The 19,775-nt window shown below is 48.6% G+C and overlaps 3 protein-coding genes and 1 pseudogene across 5 annotated transcripts; 1 reads left to right on the forward strand and 3 right to left on the reverse strand.

Moving 5' to 3' along the window:
• Positions 1-977: 977 nt before the first annotated feature.
• Positions 978-3,625, forward strand: LOC100191144 (Galactose mutarotase-like superfamily protein). Of its 2 annotated transcripts, XM_008663069.4 has the most exons (5): positions 978-1,253; positions 1,355-1,404; positions 2,126-2,249; positions 2,353-2,962; positions 3,051-3,600. In XM_008663069.4, exons 1-5 carry the CDS (start codon positions 1,067-1,069, stop codon positions 3,163-3,165), a joined length of 1,086 nt encoding a protein of 361 aa, XP_008661291.1. In that variant the 5' UTR covers positions 978-1,066; the 3' UTR covers positions 3,166-3,600. The 2 variants fall into 2 exon arrangements, with proteins under 2 accessions (XP_008661291.1, NP_001130052.1); NM_001136580.1 differs by having other exon boundaries at positions 994-1,253; positions 2,353-3,625.
• Positions 3,101-5,128, reverse strand: LOC103641717 (uncharacterized). Its single transcript, NM_001415858.1, has 2 exons — positions 4,696-5,128; positions 3,101-3,618 (listed from the first exon to the last, which is right to left on the reverse strand). The coding sequence occupies exon 2, from the start codon at positions 3,528-3,530 to the stop codon at positions 3,261-3,263; it is 270 nt and encodes an 89-aa protein (NP_001402787.1). The 5' UTR covers positions 3,531-3,618; positions 4,696-5,128; the 3' UTR covers positions 3,101-3,260.
• Positions 5,129-5,796: 668 nt separating this feature from the next.
• Positions 5,797-7,857, reverse strand: LOC542462 (pectin methylesterase 1). Its single transcript, NM_001112017.2, has 2 exons — positions 6,854-7,857; positions 5,797-6,746 (listed from the first exon to the last, which is right to left on the reverse strand). Exons 1-2 carry the CDS (start codon positions 7,848-7,850, stop codon positions 6,052-6,054), a joined length of 1,692 nt encoding a protein of 563 aa, NP_001105487.2. The 5' UTR covers positions 7,851-7,857; the 3' UTR covers positions 5,797-6,051.
• Positions 7,858-8,803: 946 nt separating this feature from the next.
• On the reverse strand, positions 8,804-13,690 carry LOC100383828 (bZIP-type transcription factor pseudogene; annotated as a pseudogene). The gene is made up of 6 exons (NR_174699.1): positions 13,176-13,690; positions 11,741-11,878; positions 11,009-11,388; positions 10,770-10,896; positions 10,519-10,656; positions 8,804-9,237 (listed from the first exon to the last, which is right to left on the reverse strand). The product of NR_174699.1 is annotated as a bZIP-type transcription factor pseudogene (transcript).
• Positions 13,691-19,775: the final 6,085 nt, after the last annotated feature.

Consider the following 19,775-nt stretch of genomic DNA (forward strand, 5'->3'; position numbering starts at 1 on the left):
TCGTGCCACTAGACATCCATCATCACTGGCCGGTAAGTATGTGATTTTATGAATACATATCATACACAATGTTGCAACTAAATAACCAATCTCCCGTTATGTAGTGCCACAAGCAACCACAAGGATCAGTCCTATGTGGATTCTATGCGTGCGAGTTCATGAGAGTGAACGGACGATACGTCACGAACCCTGACAAGGTATTATTAGTAATAGTCAAGTATGTATTTATGTCATTAAAGATGCAAATGTGTATAAATAGATGATGTTTATAAAATTCCTTTACAGCAATTTCAACGAGGAAACCCGGAGAACTTGACCGAAGCTGCATTGTATGGCATAGTGGAGGACCTCTGCACATTCATATTGAAAGAGGTCATTCCCGCAGAAGGAAAATATCACGATGCTTCCGGGACATTAGCTTTGCCAGAGTTCAGAATACTAACAGAAATTAGTAGATTATCTCTTAGCCGAGATAGTTATTAGAACTTAGGTGAAAACTTTTGATGTATAGAATGCATGAAGCATATATGGTTGTAAACAGAATACTTTGATGTATATAAATGTATGATAGAATTTAATTCCATGTTGCTTTCAATATCAATATAGATATATATATATATATATATATATATATATATATATATATATATGTTTGTGTGTGTGTAAATAAATATATCTATAATTCAGTATTGTTTGAAATTTTGAAAAAAGGCGGGGAAACATTTTCACTGGCGGTTCCTTAAGAAAACCGCCAGTGAAAAGGGCATTTTCACTGGCGGTTCCTTAAGAAAACCGCCAGTGAAAAGGGCATTTTCACTGGCGGTTCCTTAAGAAAACCGCCAGTGAAAATGCCCTTTTCACTGGCGGTTCCAAAATAACCGCCAGTGGAAATGCTGATTTCCACTGGCCCCTAGCACTGGCGGAACTGAGAAACGCCACTATAAATACGTTTTCAACCGCCACTACAGAGCTTCTGTGTACTAGTGTGCAGCTCCTCCCCTGGGTGCTGAGTGCTGACTCGCTCCCGTGCTTCTGCTAGCCATCGTTGGCCGCCCCCGCCGCGCCAATGGCGACGAGGCGCGAGCTGTCCCTCGCGCTGCTGTGCGTGTGCCTCGCGGCCTGCGCGCTGGCCCCCGGCCCCGCGGACGCCAGCAAGATGGTCGGGGTGTACGAGCTCAGGAAGGGGGATTTCTCCGTCAGGCTCACCAACTGGGGCGCCAGGGTGATGTCCGTCGTCCTCCCAGATCGCAAAGGTACCTGCAGACTGTGGTAGTGTTCTTGCCTCCTCCATCCTGCATTCCTGCCTTCGCTTCCTTTGGTAACCAACGTTGATTCCTGGCGTGTCTTTCTGCAGGGAATTTGGCTGATGTCGTCCTTGGCAGAGACACCGTCGCTGAATACGTCGTAAGCTCACCAAAACCATTCCGCATGTTGTTTTTCTTGTGTTCATCCTCATCTTTCGTCAGCAAGTATGCTCTGCATTTGCCATCCGTTCGTGGACAGATCTCTATACATGTTTTTTTTTATATATATACATTGGCGACAGAAAAATGCACGGCGCAGGTACACAACTCATCTGTTGGACCTTCTGTTCAATAGTATATTACACAATAAGGCTGTCTTCAATAACTCAAATCAAATGGGAGTAGCTCCATGGATTTGGCCTCTGCTTTGTACTAGTAGTACCTTTCTTTCCCTGAACCACGGCAACACAATAATATGTTGTGGTTTTTCAGAAACTGTGTCAATAAACTTAAGTTTTAAAACAGGAGATACGTAAGGAAGAGGGTCAGAGTAGACTTTCTAAGTCTCTTAAAAGACTAGCTAGAGTTTTAGCTACTATGGTTCTCAAAACTTCTGTAATCGTTAAATCCAAACACACATTGTAATGTCTAAAACCAAATCATTTTACAAAACCATGATTTTTTTCCAAAAAGAACAGTAAAAAGATACTTCCTATCCAAACAGGCTAGTGCACACAAAAGCTCTGCATCATATGCAATCATACTGTCATCTCACCAAGCTTTTAAGCTGGCTGAAAGCGACGCGACTGTTTCTTCTGTGTCATATTCTCATTCCAAGTTTGTTTCTGCAACTCCCTCTGTCGATGGGTCGGTCCGACCAGAACGATACCTCTTACTTCGGGCCGATAACGGGGCGCATAGCACAGCGAGTTGCCCGGGGCCGGTTCGTCCTCGACGGCAAGGTCTACCACATGCACAGGAACGACGGCAGGAACACGATCCACGGTACATCCATCCAGAATCCAGATTAGATTATTTCAGAGATGCTACGCCACGTTACAATAATGCACTATTTCAGATGCTTACACACGTTTCCCTTGCTGTCCAGGCGGCGACAGAGGGTTCAGCCGGAGCATCTGGACGGTGAAGGAGTACGTCGCCGGCGGCGAATCGCCGCACATGACCTTCTACTACCGCAGCTTCGACGGAGAGCAAGGCCTGCCGGGGAACGTGGACGCGTACGTGACGTACCGCGTGTCGGGCGCCTACACGCTGGGCGTGCACATGAACGCGACGGCGCTGGACAGGGCGACGCCGGTGGGCCTGCTGCTGCACGTGTACTGGAACCTGGGCGGGGAGGGCAGCGGCGACGTGCTGGGCCACACGCTCCGGATCCGCGCGTCGCGGCACGCCGTGCTGGACGACGAGCTCCTGCCGTCGTCGGGGCGCGTGGAGCCCGTGGCCGGCACGCCCCTGGACTTCCGCGCGCCCGCGGCGATCGGCTCGCGCATCCGCCGGGTCGTCGTCATGGGGGGCCGCGCCGTCGGGTACGACACCAACTACGTCGTCGACGGCGAAGGGATGCGGCCGGTGGCGCAGGCCCGGGACCCCGCGTCCGGCCGGGCGCTGGAGCTGTGGGCCAACCAGCCCACCCTGCAGCTCTACACGGGGAACTCCCTCAACCGCACCGCCGGCAAGGGCGGCAGGGTGTACGACAGGTACGCTGGCTTCTGCCTCGAGACCATGGGCTACGTGGACGCCGTCAACCACCCCGAGTTCCCGTCGCTGACACTCAGGCCCGGACAGGTGTACAGGCACGACATGCTCTACAAGTTCTCCTTCTAGGTGCGTCGTCGTTAGGTTTGATGAAGTGTGCGTAATTAAGCACGAGGAAGTCATGTCATGCGTCCGTTGGTTTTGATCGGAAGAAAAAGACTATGCATGCTATTATTTTAATTTGCTTCCGACGAGCAGCAGGGCAGGGCAGGCAGACAGACAGGCGTTCGATCTTCGTCTTCAGTTCGTCGGCGGTGAGGTCCGCACCGTGCCGCTAGTAGTAGTAGCCTTTGCATCAGCACCTTTTGGAGGCGTCGTCGGGGTGTGGGCCTTCTCCCTCGCCAGGTCGGCTTTGGCCTCTGAACCCTGCTGCAAGCAGACAGGGTACGTACACAACAAGATTGTGGACGTACGTATCATCAGTGACGCATGGCACACAACAACACCAAGCTGCAATTGCCATATGTAATTGGTGGTGTGTGTGAGTCGTCGTTCAGGTTTGATGATCATGCATGTACGGGTGTACCAGCTGTACCTCGGTGAAAATCTTCAAGACCTCTTCTGGGGACTTGGTTTCCAAGATCGTCAAAGCTTGCTTCTGCACCAAATTAAACGAGTCAAACCCTGGTAAATCTAGTAAATAGATGCTTGTTCCAAGAAGCCAAGAGGAGTCAAACCCGTAGTAGTTAATACATGCGCCCAAAAGAAACCTAACGAGTCAACAATCAATACTAGTATTTACTGCACTGCTGAAGACGATGCAGTACAAATGGCATACATGCCCATGGAAGTTTTGACTGCTTTTTACTGCAGCTACTTGGGGATCGACTAACCATCTACTGCATGCAGCTTTCTCTCTCTCTATCTCCCTCTCCCTAATTTTACTGTTTACTGTATCCATCACTAGGTTTCGAGCTAGCTAGTCCGACCCATAAACCACAGCATGCTTTTTAGACTGCAGAAAATTACAAAAAAAAAAGGAAAGAGAGCATATATCTGTAACGCCTCCCCCTCACCCCCTACTAAATACACACATTTTATATACACATAATATAACATCATTTTCTTCTATGTATGTATATTTTTTATGGTTGTATTTGCTTTCACGAACGTGTGCACACATGTTCCAGAAAAGAAAAAGTTAGAACACAACAGTGTCCAGCAGCCTCCGTGTAGTACGTGTGGCGAGACCTACGCGAGAGACAACCTATACAACATGCATGAAGAACGTCTAGAACCACCTATAGGCTATATAGCTAACACTGCACGAGTAGAACACGATGTCGATATTACATGATCAAAGCATGCATGGTACTGTAGTTTATAAGCAATCCGAGCAGTTAATCCATCACGCTGGTAACATGGCGAACCTAAGCCGCACCGGCCGATCGACGACGCGCCCTAGCTACCTTCGCGACGGCCACGGGCCACGGCGACTAGCGGACAACAGCTCTCGCGGTAGTATATATAAAAAAGTAAACAAAAAAACAGCGTTAGAACACACCCACACCGTCCACAGTCGCACATGTCGGGTTTCAAAAATTCAAACAATGGCGCGGAAATTAAACTAGCTAGAGTTTTAGAAGAAAAAAGTATGTATAAAAGGCGCGAAGCATATAGCGAAGCAGAATGTGGTATTATTAAGACGACGGAGCATCATAGAGTAGAGGTGTACCCTGGCATGCTCGATTTGCTTGGAGGACAAGGTGGGCGCTTCCACGAGGCCGCCATCCGAGAGGTAGTAGGAGCAATCCAAGCTGTCCATGGAGTCCTGCCTCCCAACCGAGCTCATCTCCTGGACCGGCCGGTCGTCCCTGGACTAGAGAGAGAGAGAGAGAGAGAGAGAAGGTGGCGATCGATCGAGTGGCGTGACTGGAGTAGCCTGGAGGCAGATCCGCAGATGCAAGAGACCGGCCACCGCAAGATCGAGCTTCTCTGAAGAATACGATACGGCCGGAGGTGGTGAGCACACAGCAGGAACAGGACAGACAGGCTAGGTCTCTTTTGTAGGAGCGGAGCAGGAGGCGAGTGAGACAAGTGGGGAGAGGGGAGAGGGGAGAGGGAGAGCAGGCGTGCCGCCCGGTCGCCGGACGGACACGCGTCGCGCGGGGGCGTGTGGCGCTGCGTGTGATTTTCCACTCGGGTTCGCTGCGTTTCTCGCTTTCTGGCGCCTGGGTGTCACGCGTGGTAGAGCGCGCGGCCGAATGCCAGAGCGCCTGGTAATTATAGACGAGGATTAACGACTCCCTCGCGTAGGGAGAGCGTTATTGTGAGTTGCAGTCGATCCCAACATTCAACAATACTACGGTCAACTTGCTAGGTTATTAGGTCAGTCTGAGTACGAATTTTATGTGGGGAGTTATATTTGCATTTAATAGATCGACTGTTGCATGAACATTTTCGATGTCATGACAACGTTTTTTAAAAAAACAGAAAGAGATAGAGTAGCAAATGAAATTCTCTTGAAAATGATTATCAACTCTCTATGAGTCATGAATGTCTAATACCACATCATACAATGGGACTTTCTGTTAAATGGGTGCTTTATCTATGTCTCATTATTTCGTCCTATATAACGTATCAACGTTAGAGTGTGCGTCTTCTCTCGGAATGGCGGAGTTTATATTCAATCAACATTGCAGCACACTCCTCCTCCACTTATTGCTTTTGGCTGTTTTGCATTTTTTTTCTCTTGAACAATGTACTTGAATTATGAGCTAGCAGCCTCTACCGCGGTTAAGAAATGTTAGGCTTAACAGAGAGTCAGCGCACTTTTGACAAAACGCACGCACACCATGCATTAAGCAATGTCGCAACAAATCATTGTCCAAAGGACTTTTCGAGTTTCACCAGGAGAAACAGCCAAAGGAATGCAAATGGTGAAGGTACAAATGTCAGCCCTCCTGTTCTCCGACCCCTCTGTTTGCAAGTCTCAGTCATTGTACATACACACAAACATGTGTGCGCGCGCGCGCGAGCGTGTGTGCCACCTCACTATATATGATGTGATGTATGCCATGCCATGCGGCCTTTAGAACTTGAAACCAAGTATGTGCGGCGCGCCGGTGTACTTGAGCCACATGGCGCCGTCGATGAACGGCCCGGCGGTGAACGGCTCGGCCTCCTTCCGTCCGATGACGTGGAAGCCGGGCCAGTTGACCCTCTTGCTGGTGCCGGCGCCGGGCCCGCGGTTGTTGTACTCGGCGTAGTAGAGCGTCTTGAGGGCGAAGTCGCCGTTCCAGGGCATGTACCCCTCTGGCTTGACGAAGTCGGCGATGGTGCTCTCCATGATGACGAGGCGCGAGAACTCCTTCCAGGGGCGGCCCAGGTACGAGGGGATCTTGAAGCGGTCCGGGAACAGCTTCTGGTCGGGCACCAGGCGGCAGTTCTGGATGACGAGCCCGGACTTCATGTTGGGGTCGGTGCGGCCGTGCGCCGTCACCGAGTTCTGCTGGTTGTCCATGGGCCGCCGCGTGATGATGAGGCAGTTCTGGAACACCGCCGCCGAGTTGCCGAAGATGAAGTCGATGGTGCCGGAGACCACGCAGTTGCGGAAGAACTGCCGCCGCGCGTGCACGTACAGCGTGTCCTGGAACGCGTCGAACCGGCAGTTGTAGAACGCCGCGAGGTCCCCCTGCACCCGGAGCGCCACCGCCTGGTGCCGCTCCGCGCCGGCCGTGTTGTGGAACCCCATGTTCTTGCAGATGAACCCGGACGCCTCGACGGCTGCATTGCATTTGCATGTGACCAACCCCATGCATCCGTCAAGTTCTTGCATGAGACATGTGGCTAATTAATTAAATGGTGGTAATTGGTAAAGAACATCTGCTCACAGAAGGTGGCGGTCTTCATGGTGGTGATGCCGTCGGCGAAGCTCTTGCGGCCGGTCACGCGGCTTTGCTTAGGCCCGTCGCCGTACATGAAGATGTTGACCTTGTCCTTGGGGACCATGACGATCTCGTCGTAGAGGCCGGCCTTCACGTAGATGACGTACCTCCCCTGATGGCCCTTGGGCACGGCGTCCACGGCCTGCTGGATGCTCTTGAACTGCCCGCTGCCGTCCTTGGCCACGATCGCGTTCGGCTTGGGCTGGTTGCCCGACGCCAGCAGCTTCCTCTCCGGCGACCGCATCCACACGGGCCAGCCCTTCTCATCCTGCTCCGACGACAGCAGTCGGCGGCGCGAGTCCTTGCTGAACATGCCGAGGTCCATCTTCTTCAGGATCCCGCCGAGGCTGTTGGTGATGGCCAGCGCGTTGCTGCTGAGCTCGGTGGCGTTGCGCAGCACGGAGTGCATGTCGGCCTTGAGCTTCTCGTCGACGAAGCCGTCGACGCAGGTGTCCATGAACGTCATGACGCCCGTGAGCCAGGTCTCGAGGTCGTCGGACCGGCTGAACAGCACCTTGATGTCGCCGCCGGCCATCTCGAGCATGCCCCTCAGGTCGTCGGCGGCGTCCTCCAGGAGCTTCTTGCAGTCCTCGCGCGCGCTCTCGGTCATGGAGTCGCTGGCCTTGGCCTCGCCGATCGACTTGGACTGCTCGACCGCCGTCTGGACCGACTCCAGCGCCACCTTGGCCACGCTGTGGAACACCTCCTTGGGGTTCTCGGTGCCATTGGTGGCCTGGGACAGTGTCTTCTCGCACGACTCCTTGTATAGGGTGGGCGCGCACAGGGACTTGACCGACTTGCCGGACGTGGCAAGGGAAGCCTCCCCCGGGACCGTGAAGTTGTCGCCGGCCTTCTTGCCGGAGCGGGTGACGGTGGCGACCACACCGACGACCACCGCCACGACGAGGATCGCCGATAGGCCACCTAGGAGAGCCTTTGCCATTTTTGCCCGCAAGCTTGTAGTTGAATCGGATGGGAAGCAAATTTATAGACGAAATGGCTGCGTACGGACGTGGATGCATGCATGGTCATTTCACCATTGTTGTGTGGTGGCCCGTGTTTGTTGCATCGGGAGTCCCTATATTTTGATGTGGAGAAGAATAGTCTGTCTATTTGAGAGGTAAGGACCTAGTCAATGGGTCTTCCGTTCTGGATTTAGGAAATATTTGGGTAGTTCTTATCTGTTTGATAGCTGGCCAACGTCTCGATCGATCGTGGCATCTTTTTCTAAAATGGGTTGTGCTAATTGTGGAGGACAAACAACATTGTGATTAGTTTATGACGAGCCTGGGAGATCTTTGTGCTTCGCTGTTTGTCATTGCTTTTATGTTGCTTGATACTACGATCCTCGCCAGAAGCCAAATATGATGTTGAATGGCGTCGGCACATATATGAAGATTTCAACACCTGGCTACTTGTTCAAGTTTTCTTATAAAAAATTGTTGTATACACCGGCTCTTATATACATACACCTATATACTCGCCTTTACAAACGTGGAACACGTCTAAGTCCCAACTTCAAAATTAGGGTCTTAGTGATTGACTAGGTATATGCCCGTGCGTTGCAACGGAAGACACTTGTATATACATAGGTCATTTTTTAGTAATGCTATCAAGAATCAACTCATAAATCATAACAAATATCGAAGTCTATCATTTGAAACAACCAAAATTTGACTCAATGCCATTATTAATCGAAATAGACAAATCCTAGGTTGATAATACAGGATATGATGATGTACCATGGCCTTCATAGAACAATTTTGTATTGTAGGGTGAAAAATTATAAAAAGCTATATTCTAAGCATATTGAAAGGGATGGTGAGTTGTGATTATCAAAATTCATGTTCAACTCAAGTTCACACAATTGTCAAGCCTCTATTGTACATACTTGTTCTCAAGCAACAAAATATATATATATATATATACTCAGGTTAGACAGGGATCAACTCAAGTTCACACAATTGACAAGCTTCTAGTGTACATACATGTTCTCAAGCAACAAAAAGTATATATACTCCAAATACATGAAAAAACACATACTTAGCCCATGCAGTATTTTATACATCCTTGGATTGGAATTGCAAGACACTTCCAACAAGAGTGGATACATACTCAACACATACAATCTTTAACTTTAATAAATTAATAAAGCAATCTGCAAATACTCAAAGTTCTCATGGGACTGCATAAATAAAACATATAGTAATTAGAGCCAAATCCTCTCTTAGTCTATTATCATGGTCTTATACCGTGTCTTGGCAACTCTTCTAGGATAAAAGGGGTAAAATTTGGTTATAACTGCATATTCAACTCCAGAGGGGCCACTCCTGCAAAGCATTATAAAAGTGAAAGATTCTAATCAGTAATATTCTTAGAAATGATGTCAGTTCACAAATATGGTGTGGATAATTTCAGCTACAAATTTCTACAATCTTGAAAACACATTTGTAACTAAAATACAGTTGGTCTTGAAGTAGTAACTAAATACAGTGGGCATCAGCATATGTTCTTAAAAGTTCTTGTGCCACAATATAAAACATGTAGCTAGAATCAGGTTTAAAAAACTACCAGTAGTTGTACTAAGTTGTAGCTAGAATCAGGTTTAAGAAACTACCTGCAGGTTTAAGATGCTATATTTCCAATTTACTGATTTAGATGTCTCATTATTTTTTCACCCATATGGCAGCAACAAAATGAACTAAGCTAATTTTCTCCCCTGGTAATTAGACATATGAGATGCGATTGAACTAAGCTAATTTTCTCCCCTAGTAGTATAAAAGATTTACAAAAACAAACACAACTGATATGTTTCAGGATCACAGTGAGTTTATTTCATAGTGCCGAAATAAAATATCCATTTCAGTTTCACAAATCAATCAGACCAGAAGCATATATTTGACTTTAGCAAATCATTTGAATAAGAACCTGGTATGCACCATAGCACCACCACTGCCTACTTATGAATTATTTTCAACATATATTTCTGTTTTTATTGGTTTCTGCAATCAAACAGATTCAGTTTCTGTTTGTGCTCTTAAACAACTTGTATTTGCCCCAATTTTCTGATTCTGCCAGATTAAGTGCTAGATGTAGCATTTCAGTATCTGTTTCTACACTCAAACATAATAGATTCAGTTCTATTTGTGGAGTTCACTGAAACCAGAACAGAACAATTTCTGTTTGTGCACTCAAACATATTCAGATCTAGTTCCGTTGAGTTCTGTTTGTGCACTCAAACAAAATAGAACAATTTCTTTTTTTGCAGTTCAGTTCAATAGATTCATTGAAAACAGAAATGGTGGTTTCATCAGTGAAAACAGAAATGCACTGACAACAAAAAACAGAAACACGCATTTACTTAAACAAGTAGTTCACAACCAGAATTCAGTTTACTTTTCACAAGCAGTACTCATACCAGAATTCCACTGATAACATGAGTTGAATACAATAACACAAGTGCACTACAAATCATAAGTTCACAACCACAACTCACTACGAATGTCACATAGTACAATCCCACCACTCTTCGAAGCGAATGAGGTGATGGAACAATGGAAATGACGATCGAGTTGTGTGTGCAAAATGCAAAGCAGAGCCAAAAAACACACCTTCTAGAGCGAGGCGAGTCGATCCACGATGAGGGCATCAGCCTGGACGTCGTCGCAGTCAAGCAGGACCTTATGGATGTGGAGGCTATGGGAGGCGATCTCGGATTCTCGGTGGTGAAGACAAAACAATAAAATGTTCTGTGTAGAGTACTAAGCAAGTATATAAATATCATTCAGTAACGAAATTAAATAAAGGAAATTCAGATGCTCCCAATCTTATGATTTTACCTTCTCAACAATTATGAACTGACCTTGCAACACAGAACAATCCAGATATTTGATGCAGTGATCTGCCTCCTTAGTAGCAGCCATGGTGACAAAACCAAACCCCCGCGATTCCCTTGTCCAAGGATCATACACAATGCTTGCATCAATCACCTATAGCACAATCAGTAAGCAAAGTGAATTGTTCAATAATTATATTTTGACTTCTCAGAAATGACACTTTAAAGTTGCAGATATTTTATTATATTCTTTAATGATTACCTACCTCTCCCTCAGTGGGGGTCAGCCAGCTTCTGTGGTGTAATACTACAAATAAGGCCGTGTGCGACCACATAAAACAGAGAAGCTGACTCCCAAGGAAAACGAGAAACAAGCAGAGGACCAATAAAACCATGGCAGGGGGGTAAGTTGGCATCACGATGCTGCCCACTTTTACTTTTCAGTTAGACGTCTCCCCGTTCTAAGCATCCTCCAACTTTGGTTCAAGTTCATCAGAGAGATGGTTTGGCTCTACTGACAAAGAGCTTCCTATTTTCCTCTTCCGGGTTAGCACTACTTCTGATGCAAGTGTCTCATCGGCGAGAGAAGCTTCTTCACTGGCATCACCCTCATGTTTTGTAGGAACTGCCCAGGCTATAGGGTTCACTGAAAAAAATGTTTAATCAGAAAAGTATAGTGAGTCTACCAGTGTACATACTACTGCAATACAACAACACCATGACATAGTTAATTAAGTTTCTTATTAAATGTAGAAGAGAACTTGCTGCACAATCTAACACTTAGCAGTAAGTAACCATGATGAAAAAAATCATTTGTCTTAGTGTCTACTCCATCCGTTCCAAATTATTAGATATTTTGACTTTTATAGATACATAGCTTTTACCATGCACCTAGATATACACTGTTTAGATACATAGTAAAATTAGAGTAATGATTAATACACTGTTTAGATATTGTTTAGATACATAGCTTTTACCAAAATGCGTTGCACATTCACCTTGCGCCAAGTAGAGCCACACTCCAGAAGCAACCCATTTCCATCCTCTCCACTCTGGCGTTCTTCATAAATATCACACAATTCGCCACGTCCAGATGCCCAGGTGAATTTGAATTCTTTTCCACTAACATCTATAACCTAGTGCAGGAAAAGAGATTTGAGTACTCCAATTGAAACATTTAATGTACAAGCGCAATCATCATGTTGAGAAAAATTCTCATGTCAAACAAATCTAGTTTGGATGCAGTAGGGCAATTTAACTAAGCATTGTAACCTTGAAATTCTTTAAAGCATCCTTCACTCAGCCTCCACGATTTCAGTTCAGGCTGGACGTTCAAGACAAAATGGATGTGTATCCTTTGTTGTTTCAGAAGTACTGGTCATACTTGCTGGTGATTCCATATACAGAAAATAGGCAACTCATAAAACACAAGAAAAAACTGCTAGGAGAAATTCGGGACCCATCCAATCTATGCAGACCCGATGGGACTGCTAAAGCTGAGCTAATTGAAATATGACATTATTATGGTAGATTACGTCTGGATCACCATTGAGGGAAAATTTTCAGCAGTTCTTATAACAGAATAAAAGTTCGAAGTCATAGAAAAGTAACAACACCAAATCAAATACCATGTGAAAACTAATTGTACAACGATAAATAAGGAAAATTTGGACATGGAACAAGAAAATGAACTGAACTGAAAGAATCAAAATAAGCAATGTGCTAATATGGAACGGGAAATCTAGCTGAACAGAAAGAATCATCTAATGAGAAATGCACTTCTTCCAATCAGCCTAAATAAATTAGAATATCCATAAGTCTAGGACCATAACGCATAGGAAACACAAGATTCCTGAGGAAAATTGCTAAGCAAAGTCGCAACCAAACAGTAACAAATGTCCAATGAGAATGTAATAAACATTCAAATTTTTCCTGATAAATCAAAGTAGGTGCAAAGCAAGCAACGGTGTGCCTTGAAATGGAACCATAAGACACAGCAATGATATGAAGGCTTTAATTGCAAATAACTAAACCAAATGCCTCTTGACCCATCTAATCAACGACTCAACCATATCCCTCAGGATGCCACATCTCAACAATGTAATCTAGAGATACTGGTTCCTTCAACCTCCCATCGGAGTGATGAGGAGGTAGCACCAGGTGAATGAGATACTGGGTCATGCTAATGTCAAAGCTAGCGGTCTTGGTGCAGGCGTGGTCGGCGACGTTGACGGCCTGGCAGGCTGGGATGGTGGCGAGTCTAGGCTTGTAGCTGAGGCCCTCGCAGTGGCACCAAAGGAAATAGGGGGCCAGGGAGGGGTGGGGGTCAGTCGGTCGGAACGAGAGGAACGCTCGCTTTGGAGCTCAGATCGAATCGCCGAAGCGAAGCAAACGAATGGAGGGTGGTGGACGAAGGCGAGGCGAGGCGGGCACCTGGCGGAGCGTGTTGTTCTCGTTTTGGAGCGTGGACACCCGCTGCTCCAGCTCCGCATTGCGGAGCTCCAGACCCTTGGCCTTCGCCTCCAGCTCCGTCAGGTACGCCTTCTTCCGCTCCCGCGCTTGCTGCGCGGACACGTGGTTCCGCAGCAGCCGCTTCAGCCGGTTCTGCTCCTTGTCCCCCGCCGTGCGCCCGCGCTTCTTCCCGCCCGCTGGAGGCTGCGCCCCCGCCGCCACCTGCCCCTGCTTGCCGTCCTCCCCCTTGGGACGCTCGTCCGCGCCGGCGCCCGACGAGGCCGACGCCGACGCGCCGCCCATCTCTGGCACCCCGCCGTATCTCCTCGTCGCTCTCCGCCCCTGGGGTGCCATGCGGGGCAGGGCAGCAGCAACTTCAGCTGATTAACCAGCAACGGGTTGGGCGCGACACCTACCTCCTTCCGTGAGGTTGTTGCAAGCGGAGCTGGAGGAGCGCTCGCTGCTGGAGGGGAGCGAGCTCGTGGTGCTCGTCTTCGCCTACTGCTTCTCCTCCTCCTCATCTCCGCGTCGATCTTCTTCTCCTCCTCCCGCGCGCTGCTCATCTCCTTCTCGCCGCTCCCCTCTGCGGCCTCCGCCGAGCCCCTCTCCGCCGAGGAGCGCCCCGCGCGGGGCGCCATGCCCAGGACGGTGCTGCGCGGTTGTGGTGGGAGGGGCATGGCAGGCTGCTTCCATCGCGCGTGGGAGGGTGCACAGGCAGGCGGGGGTACAACAGGGGCTGGCCGAGATTGTGGGGCATGGTCGAGATTAGCTGTTGTGGCGAGCGCGAGATCCGCGGCGGGGCGGCGGGGGAAGAGTGGAAGGGCAGGCGAGGGCTGGGGCGACATCCGGGACGACGGGGAAGGGTGCCTGCTGCCTGTTTCCATGCGCGTGCGTGCGTCGGAGATCGGCAGAACCGTGCACCAATCTACCTGTGGGCGCCTACACTTCATACATAATTAGTAGTAGAGATAAACACAAGTTCGCAAAACTAACATGTATTTTGCATGAGGTTATTTTACATTGTGGACACATAGTCCTTAGCCTTGGAGATGATTTTTCAGTATGGTTGCAAAGATATTTGCCAAGGTTAGAGCAATGTAGAGTTTAAGTGCAGCTTAGTGTTCCGAGGAGCTTGCCAAAATATGTATAGGCCTTTGTTTTTTAATAATGGAAACTAGGTTCCAACTTTGTCCTCCACAAAAGTAGGGTACAGCTTTACATACAAACTGACATAAAAAACCAGCGCTCCCAACATAGAGTGCAATCTTACACCACAAACATTAACTTAAACACGACTGATGACAATTATCTGACATTCCGATGCTCCCCGACTTGCCTAAGTTTGGCCAAACAAAGTGTTGAGCACTGTTTTGAGACGGCGGACGGTCCGGCCCTGAGGCCGGACGGTCCGCGGTCCGGACAGTCCGCGCCTGTGGGCCGGACGGTCCGCGCATGCGCATAGTAGATTAGGGTTCCGAGTTTTGTGCTATGTTTGTTAGCTATATTCGCGGAATTAGCTCGGAATCCGGTCGTGTAAAGGGTCCAGCCCCCCTCCTCTATAAAAAGAGAGGTCTACGGCCGATTTGTATTTATCAATCGAATCATACAACTTCTATTTCGCGTTTTATCCTAGGAGTAGTTCTAGTCTAGTTTAGGTTTAGCCTCTCGATCCCCAAATTCTCCGCCTCTCCTCGACTCTATGTCAATTAGAGGAGTCTAGGTCGGCTTGCCCGAGCTTAGACAACTCCTAGGATCTCTCCTCCTCGACGGGGTCCCTCCCGGGAGCGAGATCCAGGCGCCGCCGGCGATCTTTCGCCGCCCCTGCACACGCGCGGACCGTCCGGCCCTAGGGCGCGGACCGTCCGACCGTCAGGCAGGGAACCCGAGCTCCTGCACCAGGTCGCGGACCGTCCGGCCTTGTGCCACGGACCGTCCGCGCCTGACCAGAGAGCACCGCCGCCTCACGCCAGGTCGCGGACCGTCCGGCCCTATGCTGCGGACCGTCCACGCCTGACCAGAGAGCACCGCCACTGGTTCTTTTGAAGTGATTGGCGCCTCCAAAAAGGCGTCAACATACTTTTTGGCGACTCCGCTGGGGACAACATATTTATACCTATCAAATCGGTCCTCAATGGCCGGTTCAAGGGATAGCTCTGATATTTCCCCAAGCAACATCATAGAGCCGACTTGGGATACATTGCCGGCTGACGAACAGCTCCAGTTCGAGGAGCACAAGGAGCAGATGATCTAGGAGGCGAAAGCAAGGTTCTTGGCCAACTTCAAAGTGGACAGGAACAACAAGGTCGTCCGACATCGGGCAACAGATCCGGCTTCACTGCGACCCACGCCAGACATCCCCAATGTAAGTAATACAAACGAGCTGCAATCTCTTAAGAATTATGTAGATGAACAGCGTGAACAAATGCAAAACATCATAGGGGATATGCAAAACGACTATAGGAGATTAGCGCGTGCATTTGACAAATCTAGCATTGCAAATTTCCCATCACACGAGGTAGAATTAGGGGGTAATACGCGTAATACATCGGCTGTAGGTTGTCACGACCAGTCACAACCCCTTTATGGGATGTCGATGGACACGTACCCTGAGCAACCACAAATCGGCAGCAAAACAACCGATCTGCACATGTCCGGACCGTCCGCGCGTGATCGCGGACCGTCCGGGCCAGCCACGGCCGGTCCCATTTTTAATGAAGTACCCAGACATGCACCCGAGCCACCACATATGACACAGAACCCAAACTACCTAGTCGGACGGTCCGCATACAACGACGGTCGGTCCGCATATACTCACGGACGGTCCGGGTACGGACGGTCCGGGTACGGACAGTCCGCGCATGAGTCTTTTGAGGAGGATTATTACCTGAATCCTCGCTCATCCCAGCAACACTTCCCATCACACTATGCAATGCACCAGCCCATTAATTCAGGATCCAGAGCCCAGGAAAGCTTTCCGGCCCCACCTAGAAGGCCGGAAAGAAACGATCAAACCTATGAGCCATATAGGGCAAATGGAAATGCACCACGTAGCTCAAACCAATGGGGGGAACGACAACATACTAACATGCAACCAACCCCACCTATGTTTGACCAGAGAGCCGGTGGTCTTGCACCAGCTGCCATTGATATAGTGAGGGAAGAAATAGCCGGGGCGTTCCGAGATAAGCTCGGAGTAAGCATGATCCCTGGGGGCAATCATATCGGAAACCTTACGACAGCCGATTTGATCACCACCCGTACCCACAGGGAACTAAAATACCCGAATTCGCAAAATTTTCGGGTGATCAAGGGAAAAACACGCGCGAACATATAGGCCAGTTCTTAGCACAATTGGGAGAATTGGCCGACACAGAGGCATTTCGCGTGCGTTTATTTTCATTATCACTAACAGGAACCGCGTTTGCATGGTATGCCACTTTACCTCCTAATTCCATTTCATCATGGGGAGATCTAGAACAAAAATTTCATGATCATTTTTTCTCCGGTGACTATGAGTTGGATTTGGTAGATTTAGTGTCATTGCGACAGACAAAAGATGAATCGGTTAATGATTACATCTGGAGATTCCGAGATACAAGAAACTGATGCTTTCAAATTCATTTAGCAGAAAAACAGCTAGTAGGATTAGCCTTTAATGGTCTACGATATTATTTAAAAGAAAGATTAGAAGGCATCCAATTTTTTACACTAGCACAGTTACACCAGAGAGCTTTGGCTTGCGAAAGCCGGAGCAAAGAAACTGCTAAAACAATGCGTCACAACGTACATATAGTAGAATGCGACCAAAGTAGCTCAGATGACGAATCAGCAGAAGTGTACGCTGCTGAAATGGTTTGGCCAAAACAGGCCAAATCTTCGGCTTGTTCCTCCTTACAGCCGGTTCAAAAGAAACGACAAGAGGAGGTTAAGTTTACGTTTAATGTCGGTAAGTGTGATAAAATATTTGACGAGTTACTCAAAAATGGCAATATTAAAATAAATCACACTGTTCCATCCGTCGACGAGCTAAAACGTCGTGCGTACTGCAAGTGGCATAACTCATTTTCTCATGCCACTAATGATTGTAATGTATTTCGGCGACAGATTCAATCGGCCATTAACGAAGGACGATTGAAATTTCAGGAAATGCAGGTGGATACAGAGCCCTTTCCGATGAACATGATTGACTTCGAGGGCAAGAAAGTCCTGGTACGGCCAAATACAGCCGATAAAGGCAAAGGCAAGGAAACAATCATCGCCAATGCTAAAAAGGCCGATGGGGATTGTAAAGTTTCTTGCAGGAAAGTGGTGGCCGAGAAGACTCCCGATGGAGGGGAGACCCTGAAGGTGACCATCACAGCCTCTAGCACTAGGGGGCAAGCGCAGACAGGGAGACAATTGCGGGAACCCGTGCTGCGCATCACGGACAGTCCGCCATCCAGGCGCGGACGGTCCGACACTTCTCCGGACGGTCCGGAGGACTCCAGCGGATGGTCCGGCCATGCTCAGGACTCGCAGCGGCCACGTACCTTCAAACCACGACGACCAGAGATAGGTACATGGAAAACAAATACATTTAAAGCATCTGGTCGGCTGATCAAGCCTGGCCCGACTTTCGATCAATTGCTGTCTAAATACGTCAAAAAGAAGGCCGGCCCCAGTGACCGGCCACCAAAGCGACCCCGCTCACCCATTCATGAGCAACGTCAGGTCAGGCCGATTGGACCACCTCACCAATCGGAAGAAATGAAAGGTCCTATTGTACAATTGAGACCTAACATGCCGACATGGACACCTCCACCCCCTTATCCGTCTATGCCATATCCATACACATACCTACCTCCACCATATGTCCCACATCAAATGTGGGGCATGCCACCATATCCATTTGGGATGCCACAGTACCCCGCCTGGGGGCGCCCCAAACATCTGTTTTTGACAGGTTGGCGCCGCCAGTACCAAACCGATTGAGCGATGCTGAATCCGGTCACCAGGCACAGGCCCAACAAGATTGCCGGACTACTCGGCCTCCAAGGCCGACCAATCCGGCAGGGGGGCATATGCCTGCAACAACTCAAAGAACAACAAAAAAGGATATCATCAAAATAGGCACTGCAGATGTTATCATACAGGGAGACAATAAAGGGCCGATGATTTTTGGTGAATCGGCCAATACAACCAAAAAAGAAGATACAGCTACCATCAAAACAGCCGATCCAAAATACTCCATGCCTCGATGGTGCCCAGCGGGATTGACACGGTCCCAAAAGAGAAAATTACAGCGCCTAAGAGCAAAGGAGAGCCAGGAGAAAGAGGCGGAAAAGATATTCAATGACACACATCCACAGTACCCGCCACCGCAAAAGAAATGGAGACCAAAGGCCGTTGAGGAAAAACAAACGGCCACAGAAATAGAAAATCAAACAACACCTGTGCAGCACCTTACAGGTATGGCGGATAGCACGGCCAGCAAGGCTGGACAATCTGCACCAGGCGCGGACCGTCCGGCCTCTTCGCGCGGACCGTCCGTCCTTCACTAGGAAGCGTCTGGACAACCTGCACCAGGCGCGGACCGTCCGGCCTCTGCGCGCGGACCGTCCGGCCTTCACCAGGAAGCGTCTGGACAACCTGCACCAGGCGCGGACCGTCTGGCCCCCGCACGCGGACCGTCCGCCGTTCACCAGGAAGCCTCCAACGACACGACAACATCAATGGAGGAGGACGACCTGCTGGGAGAAGACCTGATCGACTATGAGGCTTCTCCAGAACGCCCAGGTATGGATGTAAATATTATTACATTTTCCGCCGATTGTACTATCATCGGCAACGATGAACATGTTGTTGCCCAGTTTGATTTTGGTCCTAAAGAAGCCGCCTTTACTAAACCAAAAGAATCGGTAAATCATTTAAAGCCGCTCTTCGTGCGCGGCCACATTGATGGGATACCGATTGCTAAGATGTTGGTAGATGGAGGGGCGGCTGTAAATCTAATGCCTTATTCATTATACAGAAAATTAGGTAAGCAAGATGACGAACTTGTCAAGACCAACATGACCCTCAGCGGTGTTGGAACTGATAGCTCGATCAAAGCCAGGGGAGTCACGTCCGTTGAATTAACCATCGGGACTAAGACCCTTGCTGCTGCATTCTTCGTCGCTGATGTAGAAGGAAATTACAGTTTAATCCTATGCAGAGATTGGATTCACGCCAATCAATGTATACCTTCTACATTACATCAAATGCTAATACAATGGGTAGGCGATGACATAGAACAAGTACATGCTGATGTATCAGCCTGCATCGCTGTGGCTGATACCCCTGTACTCTGGACTTATGAGACTGCTACATGTCTCACAGGAGTAGATTTTTGTGATTATCAATTCATAAGTATAGATAAGAAAGGTTTCATTCCTGTAATGTTAGAGCCGATGGAGAATCGGCTAAATCCTAAATAAAGTTTAAATGATGAATACACACAAAGTTCATGAGTCTCTGGTCACGGACAGTTCGGCTTCCAAGGCCGGATGGTCTGATCTTTCACAAAAGGGTTCGGACTTTAAGACCGAACATATATCACAGCAA

The sequence above is a fragment of the Zea mays genome, chromosome 10, assembly GCF_902167145.1.
Source record: "Zea mays cultivar B73 chromosome 10, Zm-B73-REFERENCE-NAM-5.0, whole genome shotgun sequence".
Classification (NCBI taxonomy): domain Eukaryota; kingdom Viridiplantae; phylum Streptophyta; class Magnoliopsida; order Poales; family Poaceae; genus Zea; species Zea mays.

Coding starts and splice junctions, on each gene's coding strand:
- LOC100191144 (NM_001136580.1), top strand. CDS start 1,067: ATGGCGACGAGGCGCGAGCTGTCCCTCGCGCTGCTGTGCGTGTGCCTC. Junction 1,254..1,354: donor CGTCCTCCCAGATCGCAAAG/GTACCTGCAGAC, acceptor GTCTTTCTGCAG/GGAATTTGGCTGATGTCGTC. Junction 2,250..2,352: donor CGGCAGGAACACGATCCACG/GTACATCCATCC, acceptor CTTGCTGTCCAG/GCGGCGACAGAGGGTTCAGC.
- LOC103641717 (NM_001415858.1), bottom strand. CDS start 3,530: ATGATCATCAAACCTGAACGACGACTCACACACACCACCAATTACATA.
- LOC542462 (NM_001112017.2), bottom strand. CDS start 7,850: ATGGCAAAGGCTCTCCTAGGTGGCCTATCGGCGATCCTCGTCGTGGCG. Junction 6,747..6,853: donor CATGAAGACCGCCACCTTCT/GTGAGCAGATGT, acceptor AATGCAATGCAG/CCGTCGAGGCGTCCGGGTTC.